The sequence below is a fragment of the Colletotrichum tamarilloi genome (genome assembly GCF_030869305.1).
Source record: "Colletotrichum tamarilloi strain Tom-12 chromosome Unknown Scaffold_37.1, whole genome shotgun sequence".
NCBI lineage: Eukaryota > Fungi > Ascomycota > Sordariomycetes > Glomerellales > Glomerellaceae > Colletotrichum > Colletotrichum tamarilloi.
The window spans coordinates 257,637-282,062 of NW_026849420.1; the positions used below are offsets into that span (position 1 = coordinate 257,637).

A 24,426-nucleotide genomic window follows, 5' to 3' on the forward strand; every position below is an offset into this window, starting at 1 on the left:
CACCTACCGGAGACTCGGTAGATACTTATACCAGACCCGCTCCGTGCCGGGATAAAGGTACGTCACTCATCCCTCAAACCCCGAAACCCCGCATCCGACCGCCGATAAGCAACCCCACCCGCCATCAACCTCCGTTCTCTCCCCCGGAGGACCTCGTTCCTCATCTCACCGACAACAAGACAAGCCTCACAAAACCGTCAAAACTCACTCAAACATCTCCGACACGATTTCTACAAACCACACTCCTCACAGCCCCCGCCCCAAGAAAATGGCCCCCTCCTTCCACATCACATCCGCAAACCCAACCCTCCACTGGTCAAGCAAAACCCCTCCCCTCCTCACCGTCCCCCAAAACCAGCCCGTAACCTTTGACCTCCACGACTCCTCCGGCGGCCAAATCACCCCCTCCACAACACCAACCTCCCTCGCGACCCTAAACCTCGCAACCTTTGACCCGATCCACGGCCCCGTCGCCATCGCCGCCACACACCCAGGCTCCGTCCTCGAAATCGAATTCCTCTCCCTCAAACCCTCTACGGGCTGGGGCTGGACCGCAGTCCTCCCCGGCTTTGGACTATTAGCAGATGAATTCCCGAATCATGTTATTAAACACTTCCACTGGGATGACGACGCGACGCATATCGTGTTTAAACCAGGCATCAAGATCCCGCTGCGTCCGTTTCTGGGGATAGCGGGGGTATCACCGGCTGAGGCAGGTCCTTTCCCGACGATTCCGCCGCTGGAGACGGGCGGGAATATAGATTGCAGACACATCACGGCCGGAACGAGACTCTACCTCCCCATCCGCGTCCCGGGGGCGAATTTCTCCTGCGGGGACGGGCATGCCGCGCAAGGAGACGGGGAAGTCTGCGGCACGGCGATCGAGACGCCGATGAAAGCTACGTTGCGGTTTACGGTCCGGGAGGATATGCCGTATGTGACGAGTCCGCACTATGACACGCGCGGGTCGGTGCATGCTCGCGGCCATAAGGGGGAGGATGAAGGTGGCGTGTATGCGGTGCTGGGGATTGATTCTGACTTGTTGGAGGCGAGTAGGAAGGCGTTGAGGAGTTTGATTGCGTATCTTGTTGCGGAGAGGGGGCTTGAGAGGGAGGAGGCGTATATGCTGTGCAGCATTGCGGCTGATTTGAAGATCGCGGAGATCGTGGATATGCCGAATTTTGCGGTGTCTGCGAGTATTCATTATTCTATATTTGAGGATGAGTATTGATCTATCCAGGTACTTTAACATCAAGATGTCGACGGCCCCATCTCCTTCATACACGCATCGTAATGAAGAAGCCATGTCTATCATTAACCAAGCACGCTTTCCTTCCTGAAAGACCCTGCCGAAGCCCTTTTTGAACTCCTTCTGACACCCATGTAATGAAACGCCGGATCACCCATAACACCAATCGTATAGTGCCTCGTCTGGTCGCACTCCCTCCGGAACCACCCCAACCGGAAATCCAAACCGTGCATATGCCCGTGTACCTCATCCGACGACATCATCTCAGAACCAGGCGGCAGATGAGTCGCCACGTTGGAGTTCTGGAGCAAGCTGGCTGCCGAGGCGATGCTGTGGAACCCGTCCGGCGCGAGGCCCCTCGCATCCATATCCAGCAGCCAGCTATCCCCGCTACCGCAGCGCCGGATCATGGCCGACACCAGCGCCCAGATGTTGAATAGGATGACGGCCCCCAGAATACCTACCACAATATATGTGATGGTCGGGTTCTGTACGAGCCGGCGGCGGCCATTATCATACACGGTCGCCTCCACAACCGGGGTCGGTGCGGGTCCACTTTCGGCGGTGATGAATTTACGGTTCACGACGTTGGCGAGTTGCGCCGAGCTGAGGGCGTAGTTGTGATATATGTTCTGCATCACGTCCGCCTGCTGTCCCTCATCTCCGAATGCCGACATGTCCAGCGTCCCATACGGCTTGATCAGTGGTCGGAAGGGACCCTCCACCCCCTTGAACTGATCTCCTGTGCCGCCGAGGTCGACTTCTGGGTACATGGCAAACCAAGTGTTCAGATCAAGCGTGGGGTCCAGGGGCCTCGTGGAGGCCATGTCTGGCCGTGGGGGGTTCTCCGGGTCGATGGCGAGACGGCCGTCGGAGAAGATCAGATTCGTTTCCGCGTCGACTTCGACCCAAGAGTATTTACACGTCCAAACGGCGACAAAGGAGAAGTTGTTTTGAGCCGGGTCAAACGCTCCCCAAACATAGGTAGGGTACAGAGCCGTCGTCAAATTTGAGTGCGCCAGCTGGCTCTCGAGCATGCAGCCGTCCACGACTGGGTTCGCTTGCGTTTGAAGCATGCCTGAAAAGTATATGCTTCCCAGCGGATCAGCCGGGTCAGTTATACCGAGGTCAATGTCTTTTTTGATCCTTCTAGGTTTTTCGTTTCCAGGATCACAAAATGTGACAACTACGGCGGCGTAATACGCTACTGTTCCGTTTGCCGTGGTCGTGTTATAATGGCTGATGTCGTACGTATCCTCGCTGAGCTGGGTGCACTGAGACTCGACCTTGGTCGCTGGTGTTGTGATTGCGACCGAAAGGTTCTTGGATGGGTCGAGGGTGTCGATGCTTTCGAAATCATGGAACAAAAGATTGTCGAACGTGTTTTCCGGATAAGTCAAAGAGCCTTCCTCCCGACGGGTCCAGAGACCATTGAACATTTCTTGTTTCGCTGTGTAGTCAAGCTCGTACCCAACGTTGTCTCGTATTTGAAACCAAGTCTTTTGTTGGAATTGAGTTGGTGTCGACCCGGGTATGATTTCGACTGTAAAGATAATGGAGATAAGAGAAGTGAGTATCCCGCACACGAGGGCCAGGCTTTGAGAGGCCGTGACAGACCAGAGACGGTAACGGAAAGAGTAGTACAGCGCGCGTAGTCCTAGCATATCCAACAGAGAGCGGTCAAGGTCGCAAGAGTTACACGCGGCTCTAGAGAGATGGTAGAGAGTCGCGAGGTCACGATATGACCAATCGCAAGAGCTGATGTAGAGAGATACTCCGAGTGCTATGGTAGCTGGGAAGGAAGTCCACATTAGGTGTAAATAACCGTCTTCATCAATGGTTGCAAGCCCATCCGATGTCTCGGAATGTCGGAGGGTAACAATGAGACTACTCGCGAGCAGTATGGTGAAGATGCAGAATACTACGCGTGATGTCGTTTTCAAAACCAGGGGCGTAAAGGCGCCACTTTTCCAGTCCGGCGATGGGCCTTTGATTTCTGCAGTCCGGTTTGTGATGTCGGGATGATTACTGAGAAACATTGAATTTCCGAGCAGCGTTGCCGGATCGCGGTGCCAGACCGAGGTGTCGTGATGATAACGCCAAAGCAGAAACGCAGTGATGCCGGCGTTGAAAATGAAGAGCGCAATCATCGCTAGGCAAATCTTGGGGTTTATGGTGAGGCGAACGATACGCTGCAGCGATGTACCACTTCCACCGGAGCTTTGCTTCTGTCGAAGGTGGTAGTGGCTAGCGAATGGTCCAAGCCTCCGTGTAATGTTCTGGGATGAATCTTGCAACATGTCGGTCGTCACAACCTCTGGGAACTCGGTAGTCGCGTGACCCCTGAACCTCAGATCAACACTGAGCGGACCAGTCCACCCTGAAACTGTATCCGCGTGCCAGATGTCCTTGGGCGGGAGTGAGTTGTTGAACATTGTCATGATGTTTGGCGTGGACAAAGGTCGTCGCTCATCATAGACTGCCATCACTGTCGGCTTCACTCCATCGTCGGTGACTTGAACTTTCGACAACCAAGCGTGAGGCTCGCAGATTACAGCGGCTGGTGGATGTAGATACTCAGACGAGTTATCGCTCCGTAGCTTGAATACCCCATTGTAGTATAGGAAAGCCGGGGCTTGTAAAGGTAATTCGGAACAGGGTCGGGCGACTTTTGAGTCCGTTTGCAAGCCCCAGAATGTGGCATTCAGTCTCGGAGAGGGCCAAGCGTCGAAATGCGGGACGATGACTGGTTCTTCGCAACCATCGAATTGAAGCTCCACGGTAAAGTTCATGTATAAGCCCCTGCCCTGAAAGTTGGCGATGTTGTGCTGTTCCAAGATTGCGTAGGAGTTCAACTTAACGCATTGGGTGCCTAGGAAAAGCCCATCTACGGTGGCCGTTACTGGGTTGGCGACAGTTCCTCGACTGAACTCACTCCCGGTGTAAAACGTTTGAAACGCAAAACCTTCCGCGACCCCATATGGATAGTCGACGTTGAAGTCGTATTGTGCCCTTGCCCTGTAGTAGACGCTCGCGTCCGGCGTGTATGTAGTTTCTGGTGTCACCGAATCAAAGGTGTCTTGTAAAAGGACGTCGATAGGTCGTGTAACTTGGAGTTCTGTGAGGCTGTACAATCCAGAGGCAAGGATGATCTGGGCCTTGAGCAAGGCAGAAATGGAAGCCACCAGGAAAACAAGATAATGCCTCCGACGAAATGACCGGGAGAAAACAAGAGGTAAAAGCATCGTGGTGTAGTCGAGTGCTAGATCACTTTCTCCAAGCGAGGGACCTGAACGTAGAGATATCCAAGGCATATACATCATAGCTTGCAGCTCAACTCTAGCCCAGAAAATAGTCAAAATCGTGAGGACTAGACGGTAAAACGTTAGACAGTCGAACGGGTTATATTCTCCAGATTAAGAGTCGAAGATACGGCGCACTACTTACATGCAGTCGGCCCAAATCGCCACACATAAGTATGCAATAGACTCTGACGACTCTCGAAAAGCCCACTGTTGTTGGCTGAGTACCACAGCATGACAGCCAGCGCCACGGCAAGGAAGAGGAAGAGGCTGGCAAAGATTGCTAGCACAAGTGGACGTAGCCAAGTCGGGCGCCATGAAGCTGCCACGCATCCTTTGTGATTGCTCTCCTCATCGATGCCAGCGACTTTAACATTCTCAGTAGCCTTTAACAAGCCATTACTGACATTGGAATCTGTGTAGGAGGTGCTGATCTGTGATTTCGAGGAGGTCTTGATGGATCGAGAGGTGTTTGAAAATTCGGACTCTGCGTTTGCAATAAGGTTTGTCTCTTCGCGAGGCTTGCATATGTCATTATTGCTGGCCGTACCACTTGATGTCTCAACGTAAATGGGTTCGTAGCTGAGGGTCTTTGGCGAGATAGGTTTCCGACGGATGGTGTATGGCTTCTGGCTTTTCTTCCAGTGCCCCCGCGGAACATCGTCGCGGTACTCCATTCTTCTCATAACTCTTCGATACCAATGCCGACCTCTTTTGTCGCAAAGCCAATGAATCCTGCAGAGGCCGAAAGAGACGAGAAACCGTCTACCGCGGAAAGTAGCTGCGTCTAGGGGCGGATTGACTGGTTGTCGCCATTTTGTATGTATGAGCCATACGGCTCAGTGCCGCGGAACTGGAGGACCAAGCCGTGGACCCATTGGCCTAAAAGGGAAAACGCCTCGAGATCTTCAATCCTCCACCTGAGGTCGTAATAATGCAACCCAGGCGGGGGTTAAGCGCCGATGCAGGTGGGAGGCTCAGCAAGAGCACAAGAAGACCCGCCACCCCACCAAACTGATGGACTCCTCGGAATAGAGCAGAAGGCGACTAAATGCTCGACGCGGTTAATCAAGAAATCCAGCAGGTGAAAACAGGCGCAGATATGGCTGGGTTGATTAAGCGGTCAGCCGCTTGTCGTTAATCAAGATGAAGAGCGTGAGCTTGCTGGAGCGGACGCCGATGCGTCGATGGCCAACTGCGGCCAGCTCGACGTGGCTTGATCATCATGGATCTCCGCCTCCTTGTCGGAAGGATGCGTTTCGAATTCACTGTTGCATGATATGATTGAATGAATTGGGACTTTGGTAATTGGGGGCTGTGTTGGTAGTTGGAAGTTCAGAGTGGGAAGCTGCATGTTGGTTGTTGGTTGAACTGCAACGCTCACTGCCTTGGTTTCCAGGTTCCCAAAAATATCGAGGCCGATTGCGACCCACTTCCGAGCCGATGGGTGGATCCAACGGAAGCCGAAAAGCAGTACCTCGAATGTTGGAATTCGGAAGGTACGGAGGTTACCCCGCAGAGCAGTTTCCGAGAGCGCCGCATTCCAGAGTATCGATTACTGTCGCAAAACTTGGAAAGCCGAGGCCACCCCAGTCTGCACAATCAACGGGCTTTTCTTGCCGTGTAAGGTAATGAAGACCCGACGGACCTCTCGGCCTAGAAGTCCGTCTCGGCTGCTAAAGAGCGCCGGGTCCGGGGCGATCGGCTGAAGACTGCATCTTCCTTTCGGGTTACCTTGCCAATCAGCAGATCTTTCTGTCTGTCATATAAGCTGACTGCCGAGAGAGGTCACACCGTCACAGTAAAATAGCGTCAACCTTCGTGCTCTTCACGGCTCCAACGGTTGGGAAAAGACTCGAACATGTGGTAGTACCTCAAGTATGTGCATGCCTAAGGTACCTTACCTTACTCATTAGTGGGTCGCTTTTCAAAATCATGGAAACGCAATAGGACCAGCAATAAATGCCGAAGACCGTGTGTAGGTGGGCAAATTTGAGCACGAATAGAACTGAAGGGAAGACGTAAAGAGATATAAGACAGACTGTGGCCCGTCTACTCTGGCCGCAACTGCCGTTCATCTCAATCTTTATTAAATCACACTCGCCAAACATGACATCCGAAGAAACCCTCCCCGAAAGATGGGTCGCAGCCTGGTCCAGCAACGACCCGGCCGCTTTCGCGCAGCTCTTTGCGCCGAACGGCGTCTACATTGACCACGGCTCACAACTCCACGTGACGCGGATGGACAACCACCATCGGGTCTGGCGCAACGCCGTTCCCGACTTTAAGGCGGTGCTGGACCCGTCTACGCCCATTTGGTGGGCCAAGAACGACGGCGTTGATGGGAAAACGAGGACGACTTGTGTGTTTAGGTCTCTGATGAACGGGACGTTTCTGGGATCGTTGCCTAGGAAGGCGGCGACGGGGGCGGAGTGGTGTTTTGTGGCGATGGTTTGTATGGAGATTGAGGACGGATTGATTTTGAAGCTGGATGAGTTTTATCGGGATAGCTTTGAGAAGGGTGTTCCGGTGGATCAGTTTCTTCGGGATGCGTAAAGAATGGAACGTCTTTGTCTTGATGCTTCTTCTGTGGATCTCTCCACCATCCACACTTTTACAATACCTATCCGTAATTGAGTTCCATAACTTGTGTCAACAGCGTCGAGGTTGCAAGTCGTCTTGTGCCGCAGAGTACGCAAATACAATCTCGCTCACCAACTCACTCGATACCTAGATGTGCAGCCATCACCAGATCTGGTCCGATCAATAAGTCTCGATTCTCCTCCATTGGTTTCTCAAAGAAGAGCAGCAGAGTGGATTAGTGGATTGAGCCTAGACCGTTGCGGTGATTGAGGCCGGAAACAGACAGCGCCAGGGCCGAATTAGTGGTGGACCAGCGGCACAGCGGCAGTGGGCGGCTTGCTAGGCCCGCCAACCGACGGGGGCAGCGGCGCCATCCACTTTGGGACCGACGATAAGGACACGTGGAGCGCGATAAGACATGCTGTGGGGCCACCTTTAAATTTGTTTTTACCTCTGGCTGGTAGGTACGTACTGCCTCCTGTCCACCACCAGGGAACCCCAACACTTCCAATCGAACGGGCACACAAACCGCCGGCTTCCCTCTCCGTCCCTCGTCTCTCTGGTTCCTCCTCCCGCAAGAATTGTGGCCACTTGTTCAGTGTCGTCTTGTCTTTATTATCCACTGCAACCTTGTTTAATTATCAAGCCTTGTCTCTTTGACAAACACCCGCTCGTCCCTTGCTTTCTCCCCCTCGTGGCACCAAGACATTCTCCTACAAACTTCCGTACGGATATTGAATAGCGTTTACTCGCAGCACACACGCATTAATCGCAATCACCCACAACCAAAACATAATCAGACTCGAGTCACACTATCGCAGCACCGCTGTCGCTTCAACGCTTTGCCCCTCCTCGCGTGAGAGTCTCGACTCTCCCCGGACCCCCCGGCCACCTGATCATCGCTCCCAGCCCCCCATCTCGCCCTCTTTCGCGCCCTCGTGGCCCTGGAAGTGGCACTCGCAGAGTCGCAGCAACACCTCATCGTTTGCCCTCCGTTCGTCAATCGTCGTCAGTCACACCGCAACAACCGCTGCTGCGCGAGTATCCGCCTCCAAACAGCACACTACTGCACCTACGCTCTCCAGAATCCAGACTTCCCACCTCTCTACTTTTCTTTCGCCCTCTTTTACCCTGCATTTCTGCAGCAAAGAGAACCACGTCAGGTCTCACCGCTACGTCAACGGCATCGAAAAACCTGCAGCCCATCATGTTCGCCTTCCTTCACACCCTGCTCGAGTTCAACTCCCACGTCACGCTATTCCAGCGTATGATGTTCCTGTTCTCCTTCTGCCTCTCTGGCATCATTCTCGCGGTCCAGGCGTCGCAGGCTGGGGAACCGGATCACTTGCGCATCCGCTGGACGCGCTTGACGGAACAGAGTCGGTGAGTTCATGTCTCTTTGCTTTTGGTCTCTGTCTTTCTCTCGTCTACGGATACTCCCTGCATCGCCCGTCTTGTCAACGAGGCGGCATAGTTCCAGACATCTATCTGAACTCCCTTCCGTCTGAACTTTGAATGATGAGCGTCAAACTCAATCAAACCCTCCAATCCATCCCTCCCTGACTTTCGCCTCCTTGCTTGCTTGCTTGCTTGCTTGCTTCTTCTTCCCGTCTACTCTTTGCACCTATCGTTTCAATGCGCATTGCAAAATCTCCCCTAACTCCCTTGTCTCTTTGACTTTCAAACTTCCGTGCGCAGGAAACCCGGCAGGCGGCAAGCGCCAATCTGCATCTGCAAGGCTTGCCCAAGGGCCCCAAGAACCCCCCAAAATCCCACCATCAGCGCCACCTGGTTCTTCCATGCGACAAGGTTTCAAAGAAGAAATCCCCGCAATTTAATCATTTCCCTTTTATTTTTGGGGACACAGATCCAACACCTTACACCACACCCAACTCATTGAACGGACGGTTCCACGAATCCACGGACGATCGCAAACGCGCTAGCTCCAAGGTCACCTTACCTTGTTTTGCCCGTCCACATTTCATTTTTCCAAGGCAGCTGAGGGTGGGGGTGGTACCGTGGTAGTACCACAGCGGTCCAGCCCATTCATCTAGCACCCACCTCAACCTTTTTTATAAGACCAACGCCATGGAACCACACTAAACCATACGTTCGTGACCTCTTTTTCTTGTTGCTGACCTGTCCCCATTCGCAGTCCCTACTGGTACACTTTCTACGTCACCCAAGTCTTCCTCTTCGTCACCGGCGCCTACCCCATGCTCTACGACAAGATGACAATGTACATTGGCAGCGGCTACGAGGAGCAGATCCTCAACATCATCTGGGTCGGTCTGCTCAGCGTCGAGGCCCTCATGGTTGCTGGCGTCGCTGGTGTCGCGATTACGCGCAAGTTCAAGGGTGCGCCGAAGCAGAAGACGAACTGAGGTCGCATTGCGGATACTGCGAGATTCTATACCCTTATCTTTTTGTTGCTGTTGTCTATATTCGAGATCTATCTATCCCTCCTACCAGTGGGGACGAAGAACATATACCTTTTGGGCGAAAGATATCACGCCTGCATATATTGCATCTATGGAGTCGGGGGCTGTTTTGAATATACCATTTTATCGCATTGCGCTCGCTTGCTATTCAAGTGTGCCACCCCGAGTTTCCGAGTGACGGACGATCATTATCCTACCTACGAAGAACGATGCATCGATCCGAAAGACAACCAGATCCAAGAACGAAAGACTAGACAGACGGGCAGCGATTTTCAAACATACAAACACCACTACCAGCGAGCGAAGAATCCAGCCTCGAATTACTACAAGATACCCACGACTTATCCCACATCACACCCCAAAAGAAGGTCATGAAAGAACGATTGAACGACGATACGAGAGCCTGAGGCGCCAAAGCTCCACGCTACGAAACGAAGATACATGAAAGGCTTCAACTATGGACCACCACCCGGCCGCAAACATGGAAACATTTAGCCGCCAAAGGGAATCAGGCACGAGCGCACTTCGGGAGGGAGGCTAAGTGATGGAGGAGCAGCACCTCGACTTCACCGGCAGCCGCAGCACGGCAACGGGCCCGGCTAAATGCCCGAGTCGAACGGATTCACAAGGGACGGCAAAAGATGCGCCCCGCGGCTATCGGCCACGAGAGTTTCGTGGGGTTACATCAATGCCAACCAACGTCGGTGGTATTGGTGTCATAATCAAGCTCTGTCAATATGGAGTGGAGGATTGGAGAGCGATGTCGGCGAGACTCGACTATCGAGCGGACACCTACGGTAGCTCGCTGATTCAGCATCTTCTACCTCAAGTTAGTTGAGAATACTACGAAAATACAATCTGTTACCATTCACCTCAGAATCCCGAGATCGGCGAATGTGTTCTATCCGTGACCGCAGACCACGCGACATGCACTTGCGCATTTGCGACTTTCCTCTCAGCGTGCGAGAGAGATGTCCTTTGGGGAGGACTAAATTGCTGTGAAATGAGATCCTTGAACCTGGCGACCGTACAGAACATGTTGAACGAGGCTTGCAAGGCAAGGGTTGCTGGATTTCGCATTAGCGGGATCCTCCAAGGGTTCAATGTGCAATGTGCTGCGAGGTGGCTGCTGTTGCCAAAGTCTATGTGAGAGATGTCCTTTGGGTGGGTTAAAGTTGCAATGAAGTCGGTCTTGCTGCATTGCATTAGCGTATGTGATTTTGTTAGTATGAGCTGACACCGAGTTATCCGAGGCCCCTTCGGTGTGGTTCGGATTGCAGCCATGATGCACATTGGTAGGGTCAGCAGACAGTAGTTTTTCCACTTGAGCTACGCTGGGCAGGGTTCTGAGATCTTGATAGGGCAGGTATGATGCGTCAGCCGAATGTATGGGGAGAGAGCCTGCCGATTGATAGCCTTGGGTGAGTTAAGAATGCAGTGAAGGAATCTCTGAGTGGCTAAAAAATATCGTCCAGCCAATGCAGGAGGGAAAAAAGTAGATTGATGACCTCAATCAAAGTGAGTTAAAAATGCAGTGAAAGAGCCGCATCCTAAGGGGTTTGTACGGAGTGCCAACAGCGAAGCATGAGGAAGGGAGATCGTTGAACATCAGAGCTAACTACACGCTCCAGGCTCTCCCGCGTGACTCTACAGCCAGATCTATATCATTACCTGATCTCGTTAACTTGACTTTGCCGTCAGCGCGTTATCGTGTTATCCTCAGGTCTGTAGATAGGGGAACCTGGTCGATTCTAGATTGCCTGCTTTGTAGTATCAAATCGTTGTCAATAAGGAAGATTGCGTGCATGCTGCCTGTATCTCCCTAAATGACAACAAGGTATGAAGCCATGTCTGAGATAGATCTCTGGCGCAACGTGCTCCAGGTGTGGTACTCTTCTTTGCCTAACTTGTCTGATGTATCATGTGACCAGCAAACTCAAAGCCAGTAGGTGTATAGCTAACAGTCTGACCGAGGAGGGTTAATATTGCAGTGCAGAATGATATGAACCTTAAACTGGAGAGTAAAGGTCGGCATAATCAAGATTGCGATTTGTCTCAGTAGGTAGATACTACCAACGTCTCATGGAAGCTCTGATTCGCCAATAGAAGCCTAGGAGCTGCGTCGGTGGCGCGGTGTCCAGGGATGGGCAAGCCCATCATGCCAGTTGAAGTAGGACGAGAGGGCCAGAGACGGGTTGATGTCCTTGGGGTAGGTTAGAAACGCTGTGAAGTAGCCAGCAGAGGGGTGCAGCGAAAATAGATCAAAGACATCGGTAGGGCCTAATCTAGTCTTGAATTTATTTCTCAATCTCAATCGCAACCGTTTGACCGTAAAGATGCACCGTATCCCCCCTCATCCTCACTGGCATTCGCTTCCCTATAGACGGAAAAAATATCTTCATCCTGGCCGCCCATAATAGCTTGGAGATGCGCAATAGTCAGCTCCTCGCTACCATTCTGTCTTGCCCTCTCGCTTTATGCACAGGTAAAGGCCCAGACTGAACGAAGAGTTTGTTCTCTATGTATGCTCGAAGCTTCGACCTTGTTTCGTTATGGCCTCTCACTGAGTGTCGGTAGTGATGTCTAGGATCGAGGTCTAGCACACCGATAACGACCGAAAACTTCCACAGACATTTCTGCGAGGTAAGATGGAACACTCAACCTCGGCAATCATTGCTGCCTCAGTTCATGAGAAGACCGCGAGTTTGACAGTTGATACCCTACGACTTGGGGCTCATGCTTGACTTGCGATAAACCTCGACGCCGTGCGGGCACAAGTTTGGCTAACGCGTTCTTGAATGCAACAAGGCCATAGTACCCTGTACGTGAAAGACGCGCCGTTTACGGCTCCGTGGAGGACAGCAGAACTTGTTAGAAACTTCACCACAATCCTCGGCAGTTTCCGAGTAAACTCGCTGAGTACACTGTTCGAGATATTTCTGATTTTGGTCGTCATGTTTCTGATTCGAATGAGTGAAGCTTTTTGCCATGCATTCAGCGCCCATTCCTTCATGGCCTAGGCAGAGGAACCATTCCTTTGGGGTGAGTTAAGAATGCAGTGAAGGCTCACACTATGCAATGCACATCGACCCCCGCCTACATTAGCGCCTGGCCTTGGGACGCACGGTGGGGTTCGCCTGACGTACATACATACCTACACCTGCAGTGGCTTGCCAATGTGTGATACTCCTGGGAAGGCTTCTATTTCAGTTAAAGTACGGTACAATTCTTGGATATATCCCATGTGAATCTTGCCATACGGTCGCGCGAGACTTCGAGAGTGATCTTTCACAAAACTGTGTCCCAAATCACTTTTAAAAGGTAGGAGAAGCTTGACGTATGCATCCACGTACCACCCTATCTAAAGACCAGCTTAGTACAATAGGTATTCACCTCAGGTAGTTCCAGCCACTTCGTCTCGTCGCTTTAAAGAATCGACTCGTGGAGCGGAAAAGACTTGATGCGTGTACACTTCTAGATGACGGTGTCCTATGGGAGGCCTGCTTCGCTGATGGGAAGCCTTAAGCTTCGCCAATAGGCTGTCAGGGCCACGCTTAAGTGCTTGATGTACCAGAAAACGCATGAGCAAAGGCGTCCGTAAACACATCCTTAGTGTGGGCTAAAAATGCAGTGAATGGAAAAAAGGGTGTTCAGGAGCCCGACAGCACACCCTCTTTTGTAACAACCCAACTTAAACCGGCATTACTGTATCACCACTTTCGTCGACCTCAGCCTCAGTCTCACTCATATCCTCCTTTGAATGGGAGGTTTCTCGTAGTGCTGAATTGAGGTCATGGCATCACCGGTTTGAAAACCAGATTCATTTGATATAACAGCGGCGACGGCAATCTCACCATCAACGTCCTGAACCTGTCAGGAATTGAAGCTTCCCCAACATCGAGTAACTTAATCCATAGCATATTGCGGATGAGCTTTGTGTATTGAAGCGATAGATCTCGACGGGAAGAGTCCGATTTCTCATTATTCTGTTGCCATTTCCTTCTTTCTCGTGAAGTGTCGTCAGCTTCGACAAATTTAACTTTCTAGAAACTCACTCACCGCCGTAGAAGTCATGAATACGTTGCCCATAGCAATCCAAGACTGGAGCTCCTCAAGCTGCTATTCACCAATAGCCTTTCTACAAAGGTGAATGAGTGAGGAATACTCCATAGGTGTGCCACATGTGGATTGATCCTCTCCTCATCCTTGCTCTACGTCGGATCAAGGCGATCCCCATAGCTTGACTGGACGATAAGCAGCTTGCCGCAAATTGAGTTGATTGTATGTGCGACAGTCACGTGGATGAATTGACTTTGTGTGCCTTCCACGTTTACGATTAGATCTCCGTGGCGTGAACTCTAAGTGAGGTATCTCAGCGCTCTCGCCGAGATATGTACTAATTGAGTAAGCGAGGGGACCCTGCGGCTCGCGATGGACCATGACCAACCTGGCTGGGAATAGGGTCAACAAACCCCGTATGCCCGAGGGAAAACGTGGTGAAATGACCGTGAATACGCTCTCCTTTTGGGGTTAGATCACCGCAGTATAAACTCTACATAAGTTCCAAGTGCTTGAATAGAGCCTCAAAGCTTAGCCATAAGCGGCTTGGTAACCTGAGGAGTTAAACTTCTACTGTGAAGACTTAGCTTCAAAGCTAAACTAGTAATAACAGCGCCTCACTTAATATAACTGAGTTCATCCAGACCAATCTTTCCATTCAAACACCAAGTCTCGCCCACAATTGGAGAGTTTTCCCCGCGTTGTGTCCATGGGATAGTTGATCGCAGCGGCTGACTCCGACGCATCATCAATCATTCCCAGGCGCTGAAAACAATCCGGCTTCTCGCCGCGATGTAAGTCGCGGCGTTATATAAGTACGCCACTTGAGTGCAAAATACAAGTACACCTGTAACTCTTGTAACTCTTCATATATTGTTGCAGAAGAAAGTGTTCAGATTCGCATATGCTCGTGGATCGCGTCCATACAGAGAAGGCTTTCCTCCATGTTCTGCTCAGGGAGCATAGTCCTAATCTGGATAGGAGTAATAGGAGGCAACTCAAAAGGCGTGACGTTATTTTGTGGTTCGTGGGGTAGCCCTGAACAAGAAATTAGAAAATTCATTGCTTCATTCTACAAAACAGATGTTAAGCGCGTTCGTGTGTTCGAAAGTGCCGTTGAGAGTTTTTCTTAAAGCGCCGTCTAAACGCTGTCCATCCGCAGGTTCCGGCCACAATTCTGACCGCGCGCAACGCACCGGCCACCCCAGCCTTCCTACTGAAATCGACATCACGAGCAGGTCTGCTACATTATTCAGCTGCTCGTTCGAGAAGGATTCATTGTTCTTCCTGAAGTCTGGTTGATCACGGCTACTGTGATTATCCCCTTTTCATCCAACGTGCACGGCGATGGGGGAGCGGGAGTGTCGCGGTGTTTGGGTTGGTGCTATGCCCGTTGTAGTTAATCCCTTTAGGCGCATAGCTGTGTAATATTAAAGAAAGGATAAAATTGCTAGAGGTATTGTCATTGACACTTTTTTGTCTTGTGGTGTTGTAAGTCACCTCGCTCGTCCCAACTCGTATTCCTGGGTCTAGTTAAACTCTGGCTTCAAATCCGGTAGGGCTAGTTCGACCACTATAACAGTGTTTCAACTATGCCGTATAGGAGGCCACCAGAAAGATTTATCAAATTGATGAAAGCTAATTGCTCAGGAAAAACCGAGGGGTAGGTCTTTTACGACATTATGCAGACAGAAATACCAAGAACTTTGATAAAGTATTGTTCATGTTAGCAGCAAGTCGAGGCAGCCAACTACACCACGAAAATCAAAGTTTAGGTGATGATGTTCGGAGATCCGGAACTGGAATCAGTATCTTGTGTTCCGTACCAGACGGCTACAAGCTTACAATGATTAAGTGTAGCTGGTGTAATACCGGGGTGACTTGAAGAACATATAAGAGCTCTCAATATTCCATGCTTCAGCTTCATGAGCATCTCATCACATCCACACCTTTCTCTCTCTTATCAACATATCTTTGCAACTCAAGATGAAGTACATTCTTTTGACCACTATCTTTGCCGCTGCCTGCGCAGCTGGACCTCTGGCTGAAGTCAGGGATCTGACTGGCACGCCGGAGAACACCCTGACCTACGTCGACATTGCTCCGGTTGAGTTGGAACCACGGAACGCGGACTAGAACCTGACGGATCTTGTCACTAGGGATACTCTCCCTAACACCGCATGCCCGGCTGGACAGACTTATGACCGCTCGGTCTGCTTTAAGTCCAACATCATCCGCAGCTTCTGCGTCGCCAACCCTCGCAGCAACCGCGAGAAGATCACGGACACCCCCTGCGGAGCCAACGAGATCTGTGTTCAGCGTCGTCTCCTCTCCAACGGCAAGAGCTACGCCAAGTGCATTCCCGTCCTCGACCTTGTCTTGTGGAAGACCAGCCCGGACGGAAACAAGGAAGGCTGCACCACCACCACCGTCAAGAGTGGAGGAAACCATCACATTGGAACAATCGTTTACGACGTGAACCGCAACCCAATTCAAGTCGACAAGATCCGTTATCTCGGAGAGCCTGGCGAAGTTGATGAGGGAATTGGCGGATCAACCCCATTCTTCAGCAGCAACCTCTTCAGCTTTGCTGGAGGCCATTACCTCAAGAGTAAGGATACAAAATAAAAGAGACTTAAGAATTAAGCTGACAAGTACATAGCTTGCGTTTTCGCCGGTGGCTTCGGAAACCTGAACGCATACTCCTGGGCTTGGTCTTAATTCTGTTCCGAGACGTTTGTTACCGCCCATCATGCAGGGATGAAAGTTGATCGACCCACTCTGACGTCGAGCGACTACGACAAGACATTTGTACTGCAGGATCACGGGAACAATAGAGACTCAATTGGGAACGGAAGGAACCTGACAGGTCTTGTGGTAATGTGAAATGAGCAGCGACAAGAAATGCAAACGAGCGTTCAGTGGATACTAGAGTGAGCGCTCACCAGACCTCAGAATAAACGCTTTTGGTGGGTTAGGAACCAACGCTCATTCGGAAAGGAACTGTTCAGTATGACTTGTACATAGCATTACCTGAGCCTTGGTCAAAGTCAGACTTCCATAGCAATCTGGCTATAAACTGGTTTTTATACCACTTCAAGCTCACGTTCAATGTGAATTGCCATGTTAAATCTCAGTGTAATCTCTTTAGTCTACCAAAAACTAATCTACGAAGTAGACTGTGTTTCACAACCACGTACGGCATCTCAAGGTAAACATGATGCCCTAATTCTCATTACATCAGACTCTAATGACCTATAGCTGGCCACAACGACGTTATGCCTAAGCGTTGGTATGGACATTGAGGAGCAGTTGTGTTCTTGAGTGATCAGGAGTTAGAGGATCATGTTTTGTCTATGTGCTTGGAAATTTAAATTCCTCGAAACTTCACACTGTAGATATCCGGTTTAAATCATGAAGACAAGTACGAAAACTGTGCCCGTATCTGCATTTCATGAAGCCGGTAGAGACAGCCCTGCGAAGAGACAGTCTTGCTATATCGACCTAACGTATGCCGCAGTTCCAAGTCTCAAATGATCAGGTCAAGGTCGGCTCAGCGACATCACGAGCAGTGTTTCTCATCTCACAGAACTTCTTAGAATATTAAACTGATCTTGTGATAGAATGCACCCCTCTTTTCTTCCAGAAATACACTACCAACACTATGGCGAACAGAAGTTAAGAAAGCTACAGGATAGAAACGAACGATAAACACGGCTGCACTGACGATCATTATTAGCGCGACGAGTCGAGAGTCTTGACTTGAACAGAAGTATCTCAAAGTGCCGTTCTCCTGATTCCAGCGAATCGAGGAATAAATCAAACCACTGAGACTATGGGAACAGACGAGGATCGAGACTTTTGCACAAATTTAGATGCATTGTCATAACACCCTATCTGGAAGTTTACAAAGGCTTAGCATGTAAATTCGAGTCCTAATTGAGTTTGATGTTACATAAACCCCTTTATTATGAATCACCCGTTAGAACCCACTGAACAACAAATTTCCAACAGCGGCAGTTTTGAGGAAGTGGCTAGTGCGTACATGCTTAGGTGTAACTGCAAGGAAATTTCTTGTCCCAAGGCTACTAACCGTTGCAGCGCACCAATCAACGCTGATCCAAACGACCTGAGAACTACATCCAGACTTCGGTACCTCAAGTAGATGGAGACTTACAAGTAATAGCGATTGAAAAGGGGGGTAGTATCTTGGTGCCGAGGGATCGATCAAGCCCTGCGACGCGGCCCGGCCATTCTCTAGACGCCTTGGCTTCTTCATGGTGCTTCCGGGGGAGAGAGATATGGCATTCTGTGTGTTGATGACAACCCGATGAAAGTTTTTGCATCTGGTATATGATGGCAGAAACCGTCTCAACAACAAGACGATGACGTATTGCCCATGCATTTGAGGGACGTGAGCACAGCGAGGAAAAGCTTAGTTTACGGGATTAACATTGAATTTTAGAAACACTGGCTATCCATGTGTTGTTTACTTATACATATAGCTATCATATCCCAGACTCAACCTCAATGGCTACCTTATTCAGTGACTATGAGCACATCTAGCACCCGAGGCTGAGGCCCAGGTCCAAGATTCTCTTGGCGGCATAAGCAGCAGCCACCATGATGGGGGCCTGAGTGTTGCCAGTAGGAACCTCGGGGTGCATGCTAGCATCCACGACAAAGAGGTTGTCAGTGCCCCAGACCTTGGTGTTAGGGTCGACAACGCTCTTTCCATCGTTGGCAGTGCCCATCTGAGTGGTGCCAAGGTAATGGCTGCCACCACCGATGGCAGCCACAAGAGCCTCCGCGGTGGCGTTCTCGGGAACGGTAAGGATGCTGTTGGGTTCGCGAGCCCACTGGAGAAGCTGGTCGACGAAGGTGGTAAGAGCCTCCTTGTCGCCTTCGGTGTGCATGAGGGGGTTCTTGGTCATGTTGGTCGCTCCGCTGGGGGTGATCTCGACGGTACCGGTGGAGGTGGTGCCGTGGGTCAGGTAGACCTTGACGCCAATGGTGTTGTTGCTGTCTGCGCGAACAGTACCCTGAACGTGGCGGGTAGCACCATCGGTAGTGTTGACGCTAGTCCAGAAGTTGAGACGCTGACCGGCTTGGGCCATAAGACCGCTGCCCTGAGCAAAGAGGTCGACAGTCTCCTGGTCAGGGTCAGTCCACGCAGTCTTGGGGAGCGCGATAAGCTCCTCCTTGGTGGTGAAGGTGACGGTGGCGATGCCGTGGTCCTTGAGGTTTTCGCCGACGGGGAGGTCGATCCACTGCTCCTTGGGCGGCAGCTGGATGTTGGTGGTGCCGGAGGCGACGATTTCGATCTGCTTGGCGGGGCCGATGCCGGAGTTGAAGAGGACACGAGGGGTAGAGTGGGAGCCAGCGGCGAGGACGAGAGATCCACCCTTGCTAAGCTTAATGATCTCGCGGGCTCCACCGTCATGCTCGACCTCAACACCGGTGATGAGGCTGCCGTCGCGGATGGCGCGGAGGACCATGGAGTGGAGTTCCAGAGTGAAGTTAGGAAGGGCTTCGGCGTCGGGTAGGATCGCGCGGACGGGGCTGTCGCGCAGACCGTGAGCGATCTGGAAGGGATCCGTCAGTTTTGTTCATAAGCAGGAATAGGTTGGAGATGGTGTAACTTACCGACCATGCAGGGTGCGAGTACATGAGCTCCTTAGACTCAGGGTCGTTCAGAGCATCTTGCTCGCTCCAGCCGTGAGCATCCAAGAACTTGGACATCACCTCAAAGGCGCCGTCGTCGTAACGCTTGCCATCCTCAGACGCCAAAATAGATCCAGGGAGACGCTTGTAGAACTCCTCCGCGGCTTCCGAAACACCGTTCTCCCAGTGCCACTCCTCGGGCCATGTCGCAAAGTCAGCCGAGCGAGGCTTGATGTACATGAGTGCGTTGAGCATGGTGGAGCCACCGAGCAGGCATCCCGCGGCAATGGCAAGATCTCTGCAGTACTGCAGGTCCGGCGATGCACCAGTGAAGTCAGCCATACCGGGGACATCGTACATGGTGACGGTGTTGTTCCACGGCATGGTCTTGTTGTTGCCGGTCATGTAGAAGGAGGTGCCACCGCGCTCGATGAGGAGGACGCTGCGACCCGAGTTGGCGAGGCGCTCGGCGGCCACGATACCCGCGGTGCCACCGCCTGCGACGATGTAGTCGTAGGTTGTGTTGCGGGTAGTCGTGGTGTTGCTCCTGAGGCTCAGGCGGGCTGCTGCCGTCTCGCTCAGCGCAAGAAGCGCCGAGCTCATGGTGATGAACTTCATGGTGGGTAAAAGAGAGAGGGATGATGTTCAAAGAGACAAGGACAGGACACTCAACCAAGAGTCTGAGGACCGGAAGCCATACGACGTCGGGCAGCAGGACAGATCTATTAACTACTTACATGATTCGAGCGATGAGATTGATAAGATGCGATTGATAATCCTCGTCTAAACTTGTCCAACTATCAAATTTCGGTACTGGAGGGATAGCACTCCGCAAAACTGGGTAGAGCTAACTAGATGTGGGAAAGATAATTGCAATTTGGTGGGTCTTGCAATATAAGCATACTGGGCAGCGGAGGCGCAACACGAGAGGCTCCATTGCATTGGGCAACTGACAAAGCAGATCGTGTAAAATTTCTGTTTTTCTTTAGTAAAATACCTCATACCGCATGTTTTGACGAACTCAAATTGCTCCCGCCAAGCCGGACTTGTCTCCCTCAAGCAGCAACAGCAGTGGTAAGCGAGCTTCTTGGAAAGCGAGCATGACGGCGGTGGCAGGGCAGCTCGAAGCGGACTATGTGGAGAAAAGTCTGGGCGAAACGGAGTCTACGCAGTAGTCTTGCGGTGTCGTTGGTTGAAGGGTCTCTTCTTCAGCAAGCGTGATGTCACGCACCATCCGAAGCGCACCATGGCCATGTCAAACTGCTTGGTCATGATCTTAACAGCCAATGAGAAATCTTGTTCACATTTTTTGATTGAGGCTATGAGCGGCTGCGCCGGGCCCTTTGCTCCTTTATTGCTACGAGCAGAAAACCTTGCTCATATAAGGTATGGAAGGATTACTCAAGGGACTTTGGGATAAAGGTTTATCCACTGGTGAGTTCGTCTCTGAGTCGCTCTTTGCGGCCAGATACATTCGAAATTAAGCTTCTATGCTGCTACTATGTACGCGAAGTCCGAGAAGATCTCGCGGGTCGGCTAGTCCTTCCTTCAACCCTGAAAACTCCGAGGTCTCGTGTCTATTCGTGCCGTCGAGCTGCGTTGGTTTGCTGTAGCTCTGGCAGCATATCCTTCTTACCAAGAACAATGGCCAGATCAAGAGCCGTCAATGGTGATTCTAATCTCACCAATCTGCCTATTCGTCCGTCGGGACCATCGGTTTTCTCAAGCTTCAGATAACCGTTGCAGCGGCCTTCTAAGTCGCATCCTAGCATCACAAGCCGAGTCACAATCTCAACATGATCATTGGCAACAGCTAGATGGATCGGTTGGAAAAAGGCATACTCGCCGCTCGACCATCGGTTCAAGTCCGCCGGTCCAGACCCGTCGCTCTTCAAGAGCTCGTAAGTGCAGCCGATAGACCCATAAAGACATGCGAAATGCAAGGGGGTCAAACCGAGTGCATGGGTGACGTTGTCCGCTTTCGCCCCCAACTTGAGAAGCGCGTTGGCGGCTGGTGGTTGATCGGCCATGACGGCGGCATGTAACGGGCTGCGGCCGTAGTCATCTCCAACGTCTATCGAGGCACCCAAGTCGGCCAGGCCACGAATGACTTCTTTGCTGCCCCCGCAGGCTGCGTGGAAGAGAACTGATCGTCCGGCATTGTCTCTGGCGTCGATGTGTTTAGTTGTGCCCATCATCTTGGTCAGTGCGTCTACCGCCTGCATGTTGCCGGTGGCTGCCGCCCGATGCAGCGGAAGCTCGCCTAGGTCGTTGATGTGTGGGAACGAGTGCGAGCCGAGGAAGTCCTCTTTGATCAAATCAATAATCTTCCGTATCCTGTGATTTGCCAGTCCGGCAGGCGCATATGCAGAGAAGAGATGGAGAATGGTCTCGAGTCTTTTTGTCGTGAACTTGTGCAGAATGTCGGGGTCGGTTCCAGAGTAAAACGCGATCTCGGCTTCAGCTTGCAAGACCTCGGTTGTAATACCCTGCAGAATGTCGGGTCTTTTCTTTAGATTTGACTCTCTCTCTTCTTCCAGAAGATATGCAGCGAGGTTAAAGTGCCCATTGAGTACAGCAAGATGAACAGCCATAAAGCCGCTTCTGGTTTGACTCATGGTATTCGCACCTAGCTTCAACAACGTCTTGAGCATGGATAGCGAACCAAGAGTTGCGGCCCAGTGAATGGCTCTGAAGTCGTCAAACTCTTCTGTCCGCAGCTCAAGAAGACCTCTTCGTTGCCTTGCAAGAGACTGGAGATCCCTATCACTTCGCGCGCGAACGGCCCGAATCAAATCGGCGTATGGCTTACTTTGCTCAATCTTGACGGCGTGAAGTTCATTTCCAAATCGAATGGCAATGTTGACTGCCGTCTTTGTCCTCACTCCCTCGGGTATGGGAAGTGTCGGTGCCAGCATAAGGGTGAACCTATCTTGATAGCAACAGCAACGCGTAACTGCGCCGACCTCGTCAAACAGTACGACAGGCTCTTGCGGCTCTGGAGTTCGCCTAGGCGTACTTGACAGAACACCCTCGTCACTTGGTGCAAAGAGAAGTTCCGAAGTACCGGAAACTTCTAGCTGAATAAATCGACGGCCTCTTCTTTGAGACTCTTTGGCGTCGATGGTGATGAAACCCAAGCCTTTTGAGTTTTGGTACGATGCAGGGCCATCTGATGTAGTAGCAATTTCAGAAAACTCCAGGTAGACGGACTCGAGACTGTTGCCAGTGTAAGGATGCTTCTCGTAGCACACTTCCCACCGTCTCCTGACCCGACGGAGCCCAATGGCAACATCTACGACTGATCGCTGGCTTTGATCAAGTGACATCAAGCGCAAAACGACCATCGCGCGGTTCGAGTGCGGCTCTTTAGTCCGTATCACGGATAGTGTGGTGTCCCATCTTTCCGGCGGATATGCTTCGTGAATGGTGAAGGCAAGATGTGAAACAGCATCCTTTGAGTTGGGCCGAAGCTTTGTTTTCACACTGAGTTCAGGGAGTGCGTAGAATGGGTTTTCCTTTACGTAGATGTTCTCGTACGTCCCCTCAGCGTCATCGAAATGATCCAAAGGAAACAAGATGACAGAGCCCTCTTCAGAGGCAACTCTTGCAAACTGGTCACTCCAAAGTCGTTGTAGAATGATGCAAGGGCTCATCTCCTCGCTGGCAGAGTCGGCCTTGGAGACTATGCAATCCAAAAGAGCGTAGTACTCATCTCCATCCGGCTGTCGGGGGATGAGGAGGATATTCGTTCGGAGCCCTTGATTAGTGACACTGGTTGGCGCACTATCCTGGGATTCTGAAGGAGGTAGAGGTCGCACATGGTCAAAGCCGACCATTGAGAATGAGCTTGGTGAACTTGCAAGCAGGCCGAAGAGGTCATCCGAGGGTTGAACGTCCTCTGGCAGCCCCCAGAGAAACAAGGACTGGTCATCGCTCTCTTTGAGGATCTCTTCTTGCAGACGCGTGAAAGCGCGGTCACCTTCACCGTAGAGCAAGGGCATGTTTACCTTGAACAATCCTATCAGGCAGTATGCTTTGTCTTCCGGTCGCGTCGTCTGTCGATGCCCTGCCCATCGCATCTTATTCGCGACACTGATGTCGCTGAGAAATGATGTACCAGAGAGCACCTGCTCGTCAATGCCAGTAATCCTGGCAAGCAGCTGGCAAAAGACATTTCTCGACTGCTTTGTGTTGATATAAGACCAGTCCCCGGCGTAGAACTCAACAGTCTTTGGCGCAATGAGCTCCTGCAACGTCCATCCTCGGGTAAACCACCGACTATTCTGGAAACTCGAATCCTTGGCAAACGGGCTCTGCACGGAAACTGGCTCCACGTCGGAGAGGAACGCGTAACAAATGGCTGCCTTTTCGTACCAACGGTACATGGAGTTGATGGACTCCGACAACTCGGCGCTGCTAGTCTTGTCGATGCAGCAGGTGTCGGCCCAGAGGTAGCGGTGGCGATGGCTCTTGGCCAGATTGGCTGCATCTCGTATCTTGCGGAAGCCGTTGGTGGAGCGGATCTGGTCGGCCGCCTCCGCGGAGCCCGACCCCGGACCGGGTGCCGTGTCCGAGGCCAAGCCGAGCGCTTGGAAGCTTTGGAACGTGACTTCGTCGCTGCCCCAGGTGTGAGACAAGATCGCGTACTCCTCCTGGGGGTCGCCCTGCACTTCTACGAGTTTGAGGCTATCGGTGTCAATAAGCCACATCTCGAATCGGCTGCCTGGCGGAGGCGAGCGTTGAAAAGGTGTAGGTAGGATGCCAAGATTGAGGCGCCGACAGCTGAACTCAAGTCAAACAAGAAGAAGATGATTTGTTATTTTGGTAGAGAGACATGATTGGTCCGGCTCCCTGCAGCTAAGCTAGATCTTCAGTCCAGCATTGAGAACATCTTAGGTGCGTCATTCATCAACAGCCGCGAAGTATTTGGAGGATACATTAAATGCCTAGATCTCATTGCAAAAGACTATCGGAGTCACTGTTCAACACAACTGTGCTATTTGAAATGCGACTAAGGGTCATTGACAATTAGTCGACTAGAACTCTAGCAGTGCTACAGAAGCCTAAGTCGAATGACGAGTGTCCACAAGAGCCCTGTCTTAAAATGGGGGAGACTCTTCAACGC

The 24,426-nt window shown here is 51.5% G+C and overlaps 7 protein-coding genes across 7 annotated transcripts; 4 read left to right on the forward strand and 3 right to left on the reverse strand.

Moving 5' to 3' along the window:
* Positions 1-268: 268 nt before the first annotated feature.
* Positions 269-1,231, forward strand: CTAM01_09462 (formamidase; the record flags this gene model as incomplete). The annotated part of the gene is made up of 1 exon (XM_060525481.1): positions 269-1,231. One exon carries the CDS (start codon positions 269-271, stop codon positions 1,229-1,231), a length of 963 nt encoding a protein of 320 aa, XP_060379937.1.
* An 83-nt stretch (positions 1,232-1,314) lies between these two features.
* Positions 1,315-5,228, reverse strand: CTAM01_09463 (uncharacterized protein; the record flags this gene model as incomplete). Its single annotated transcript, XM_060525482.1, has 2 exons — positions 1,315-4,619; positions 4,697-5,228. 2 exons carry the CDS (start codon positions 5,226-5,228, stop codon positions 1,315-1,317), a joined length of 3,837 nt encoding a protein of 1,278 aa, XP_060379938.1.
* A 1,432-nt stretch (positions 5,229-6,660) lies between these two features.
* Positions 6,661-7,107, forward strand: CTAM01_09464 (uncharacterized protein; the record flags this gene model as incomplete). The annotated part of the gene is made up of 1 exon (XM_060525483.1): positions 6,661-7,107. One exon carries the CDS (start codon positions 6,661-6,663, stop codon positions 7,105-7,107), a length of 447 nt encoding a protein of 148 aa, XP_060379939.1.
* A 1,234-nt stretch (positions 7,108-8,341) lies between these two features.
* On the forward strand, positions 8,342-9,518 carry CTAM01_09465 (uncharacterized protein; the record flags this gene model as incomplete). The annotated part of the gene is made up of 2 exons (XM_060525484.1): positions 8,342-8,517; positions 9,290-9,518. The coding sequence occupies 2 exons, from the start codon at positions 8,342-8,344 to the stop codon at positions 9,516-9,518; spliced, it is 405 nt and encodes a 134-aa protein (XP_060379940.1).
* Positions 9,519-15,620: 6,102 nt separating this feature from the next.
* CTAM01_09466 (uncharacterized protein) lies at positions 15,621-16,355 on the forward strand (the record flags this gene model as incomplete). Its single annotated transcript, XM_060525485.1, has 3 exons — positions 15,621-15,745; positions 15,794-16,245; positions 16,297-16,355. The coding sequence occupies 3 exons, from the start codon at positions 15,621-15,623 to the stop codon at positions 16,353-16,355; spliced, it is 636 nt and encodes a 211-aa protein (XP_060379941.1).
* A 1,841-nt stretch (positions 16,356-18,196) lies between these two features.
* On the reverse strand, positions 18,197-19,916 carry CTAM01_09467 (GMC oxidoreductase; the record flags this gene model as incomplete). Its single annotated transcript, XM_060525486.1, has 2 exons — positions 18,197-19,219; positions 19,281-19,916. The coding sequence occupies 2 exons, from the start codon at positions 19,914-19,916 to the stop codon at positions 18,197-18,199; spliced, it is 1,659 nt and encodes a 552-aa protein (XP_060379942.1).
* Positions 19,917-20,875: 959 nt separating this feature from the next.
* On the reverse strand, positions 20,876-24,010 carry CTAM01_09468 (uncharacterized protein; the record flags this gene model as incomplete). Its single annotated transcript, XM_060525487.1, has 1 exon — positions 20,876-24,010. The coding sequence occupies one exon, from the start codon at positions 24,008-24,010 to the stop codon at positions 20,876-20,878; it is 3,135 nt and encodes a 1,044-aa protein (XP_060379943.1).
* Between the last annotated feature and the right edge of the window lie 416 nt (positions 24,011-24,426).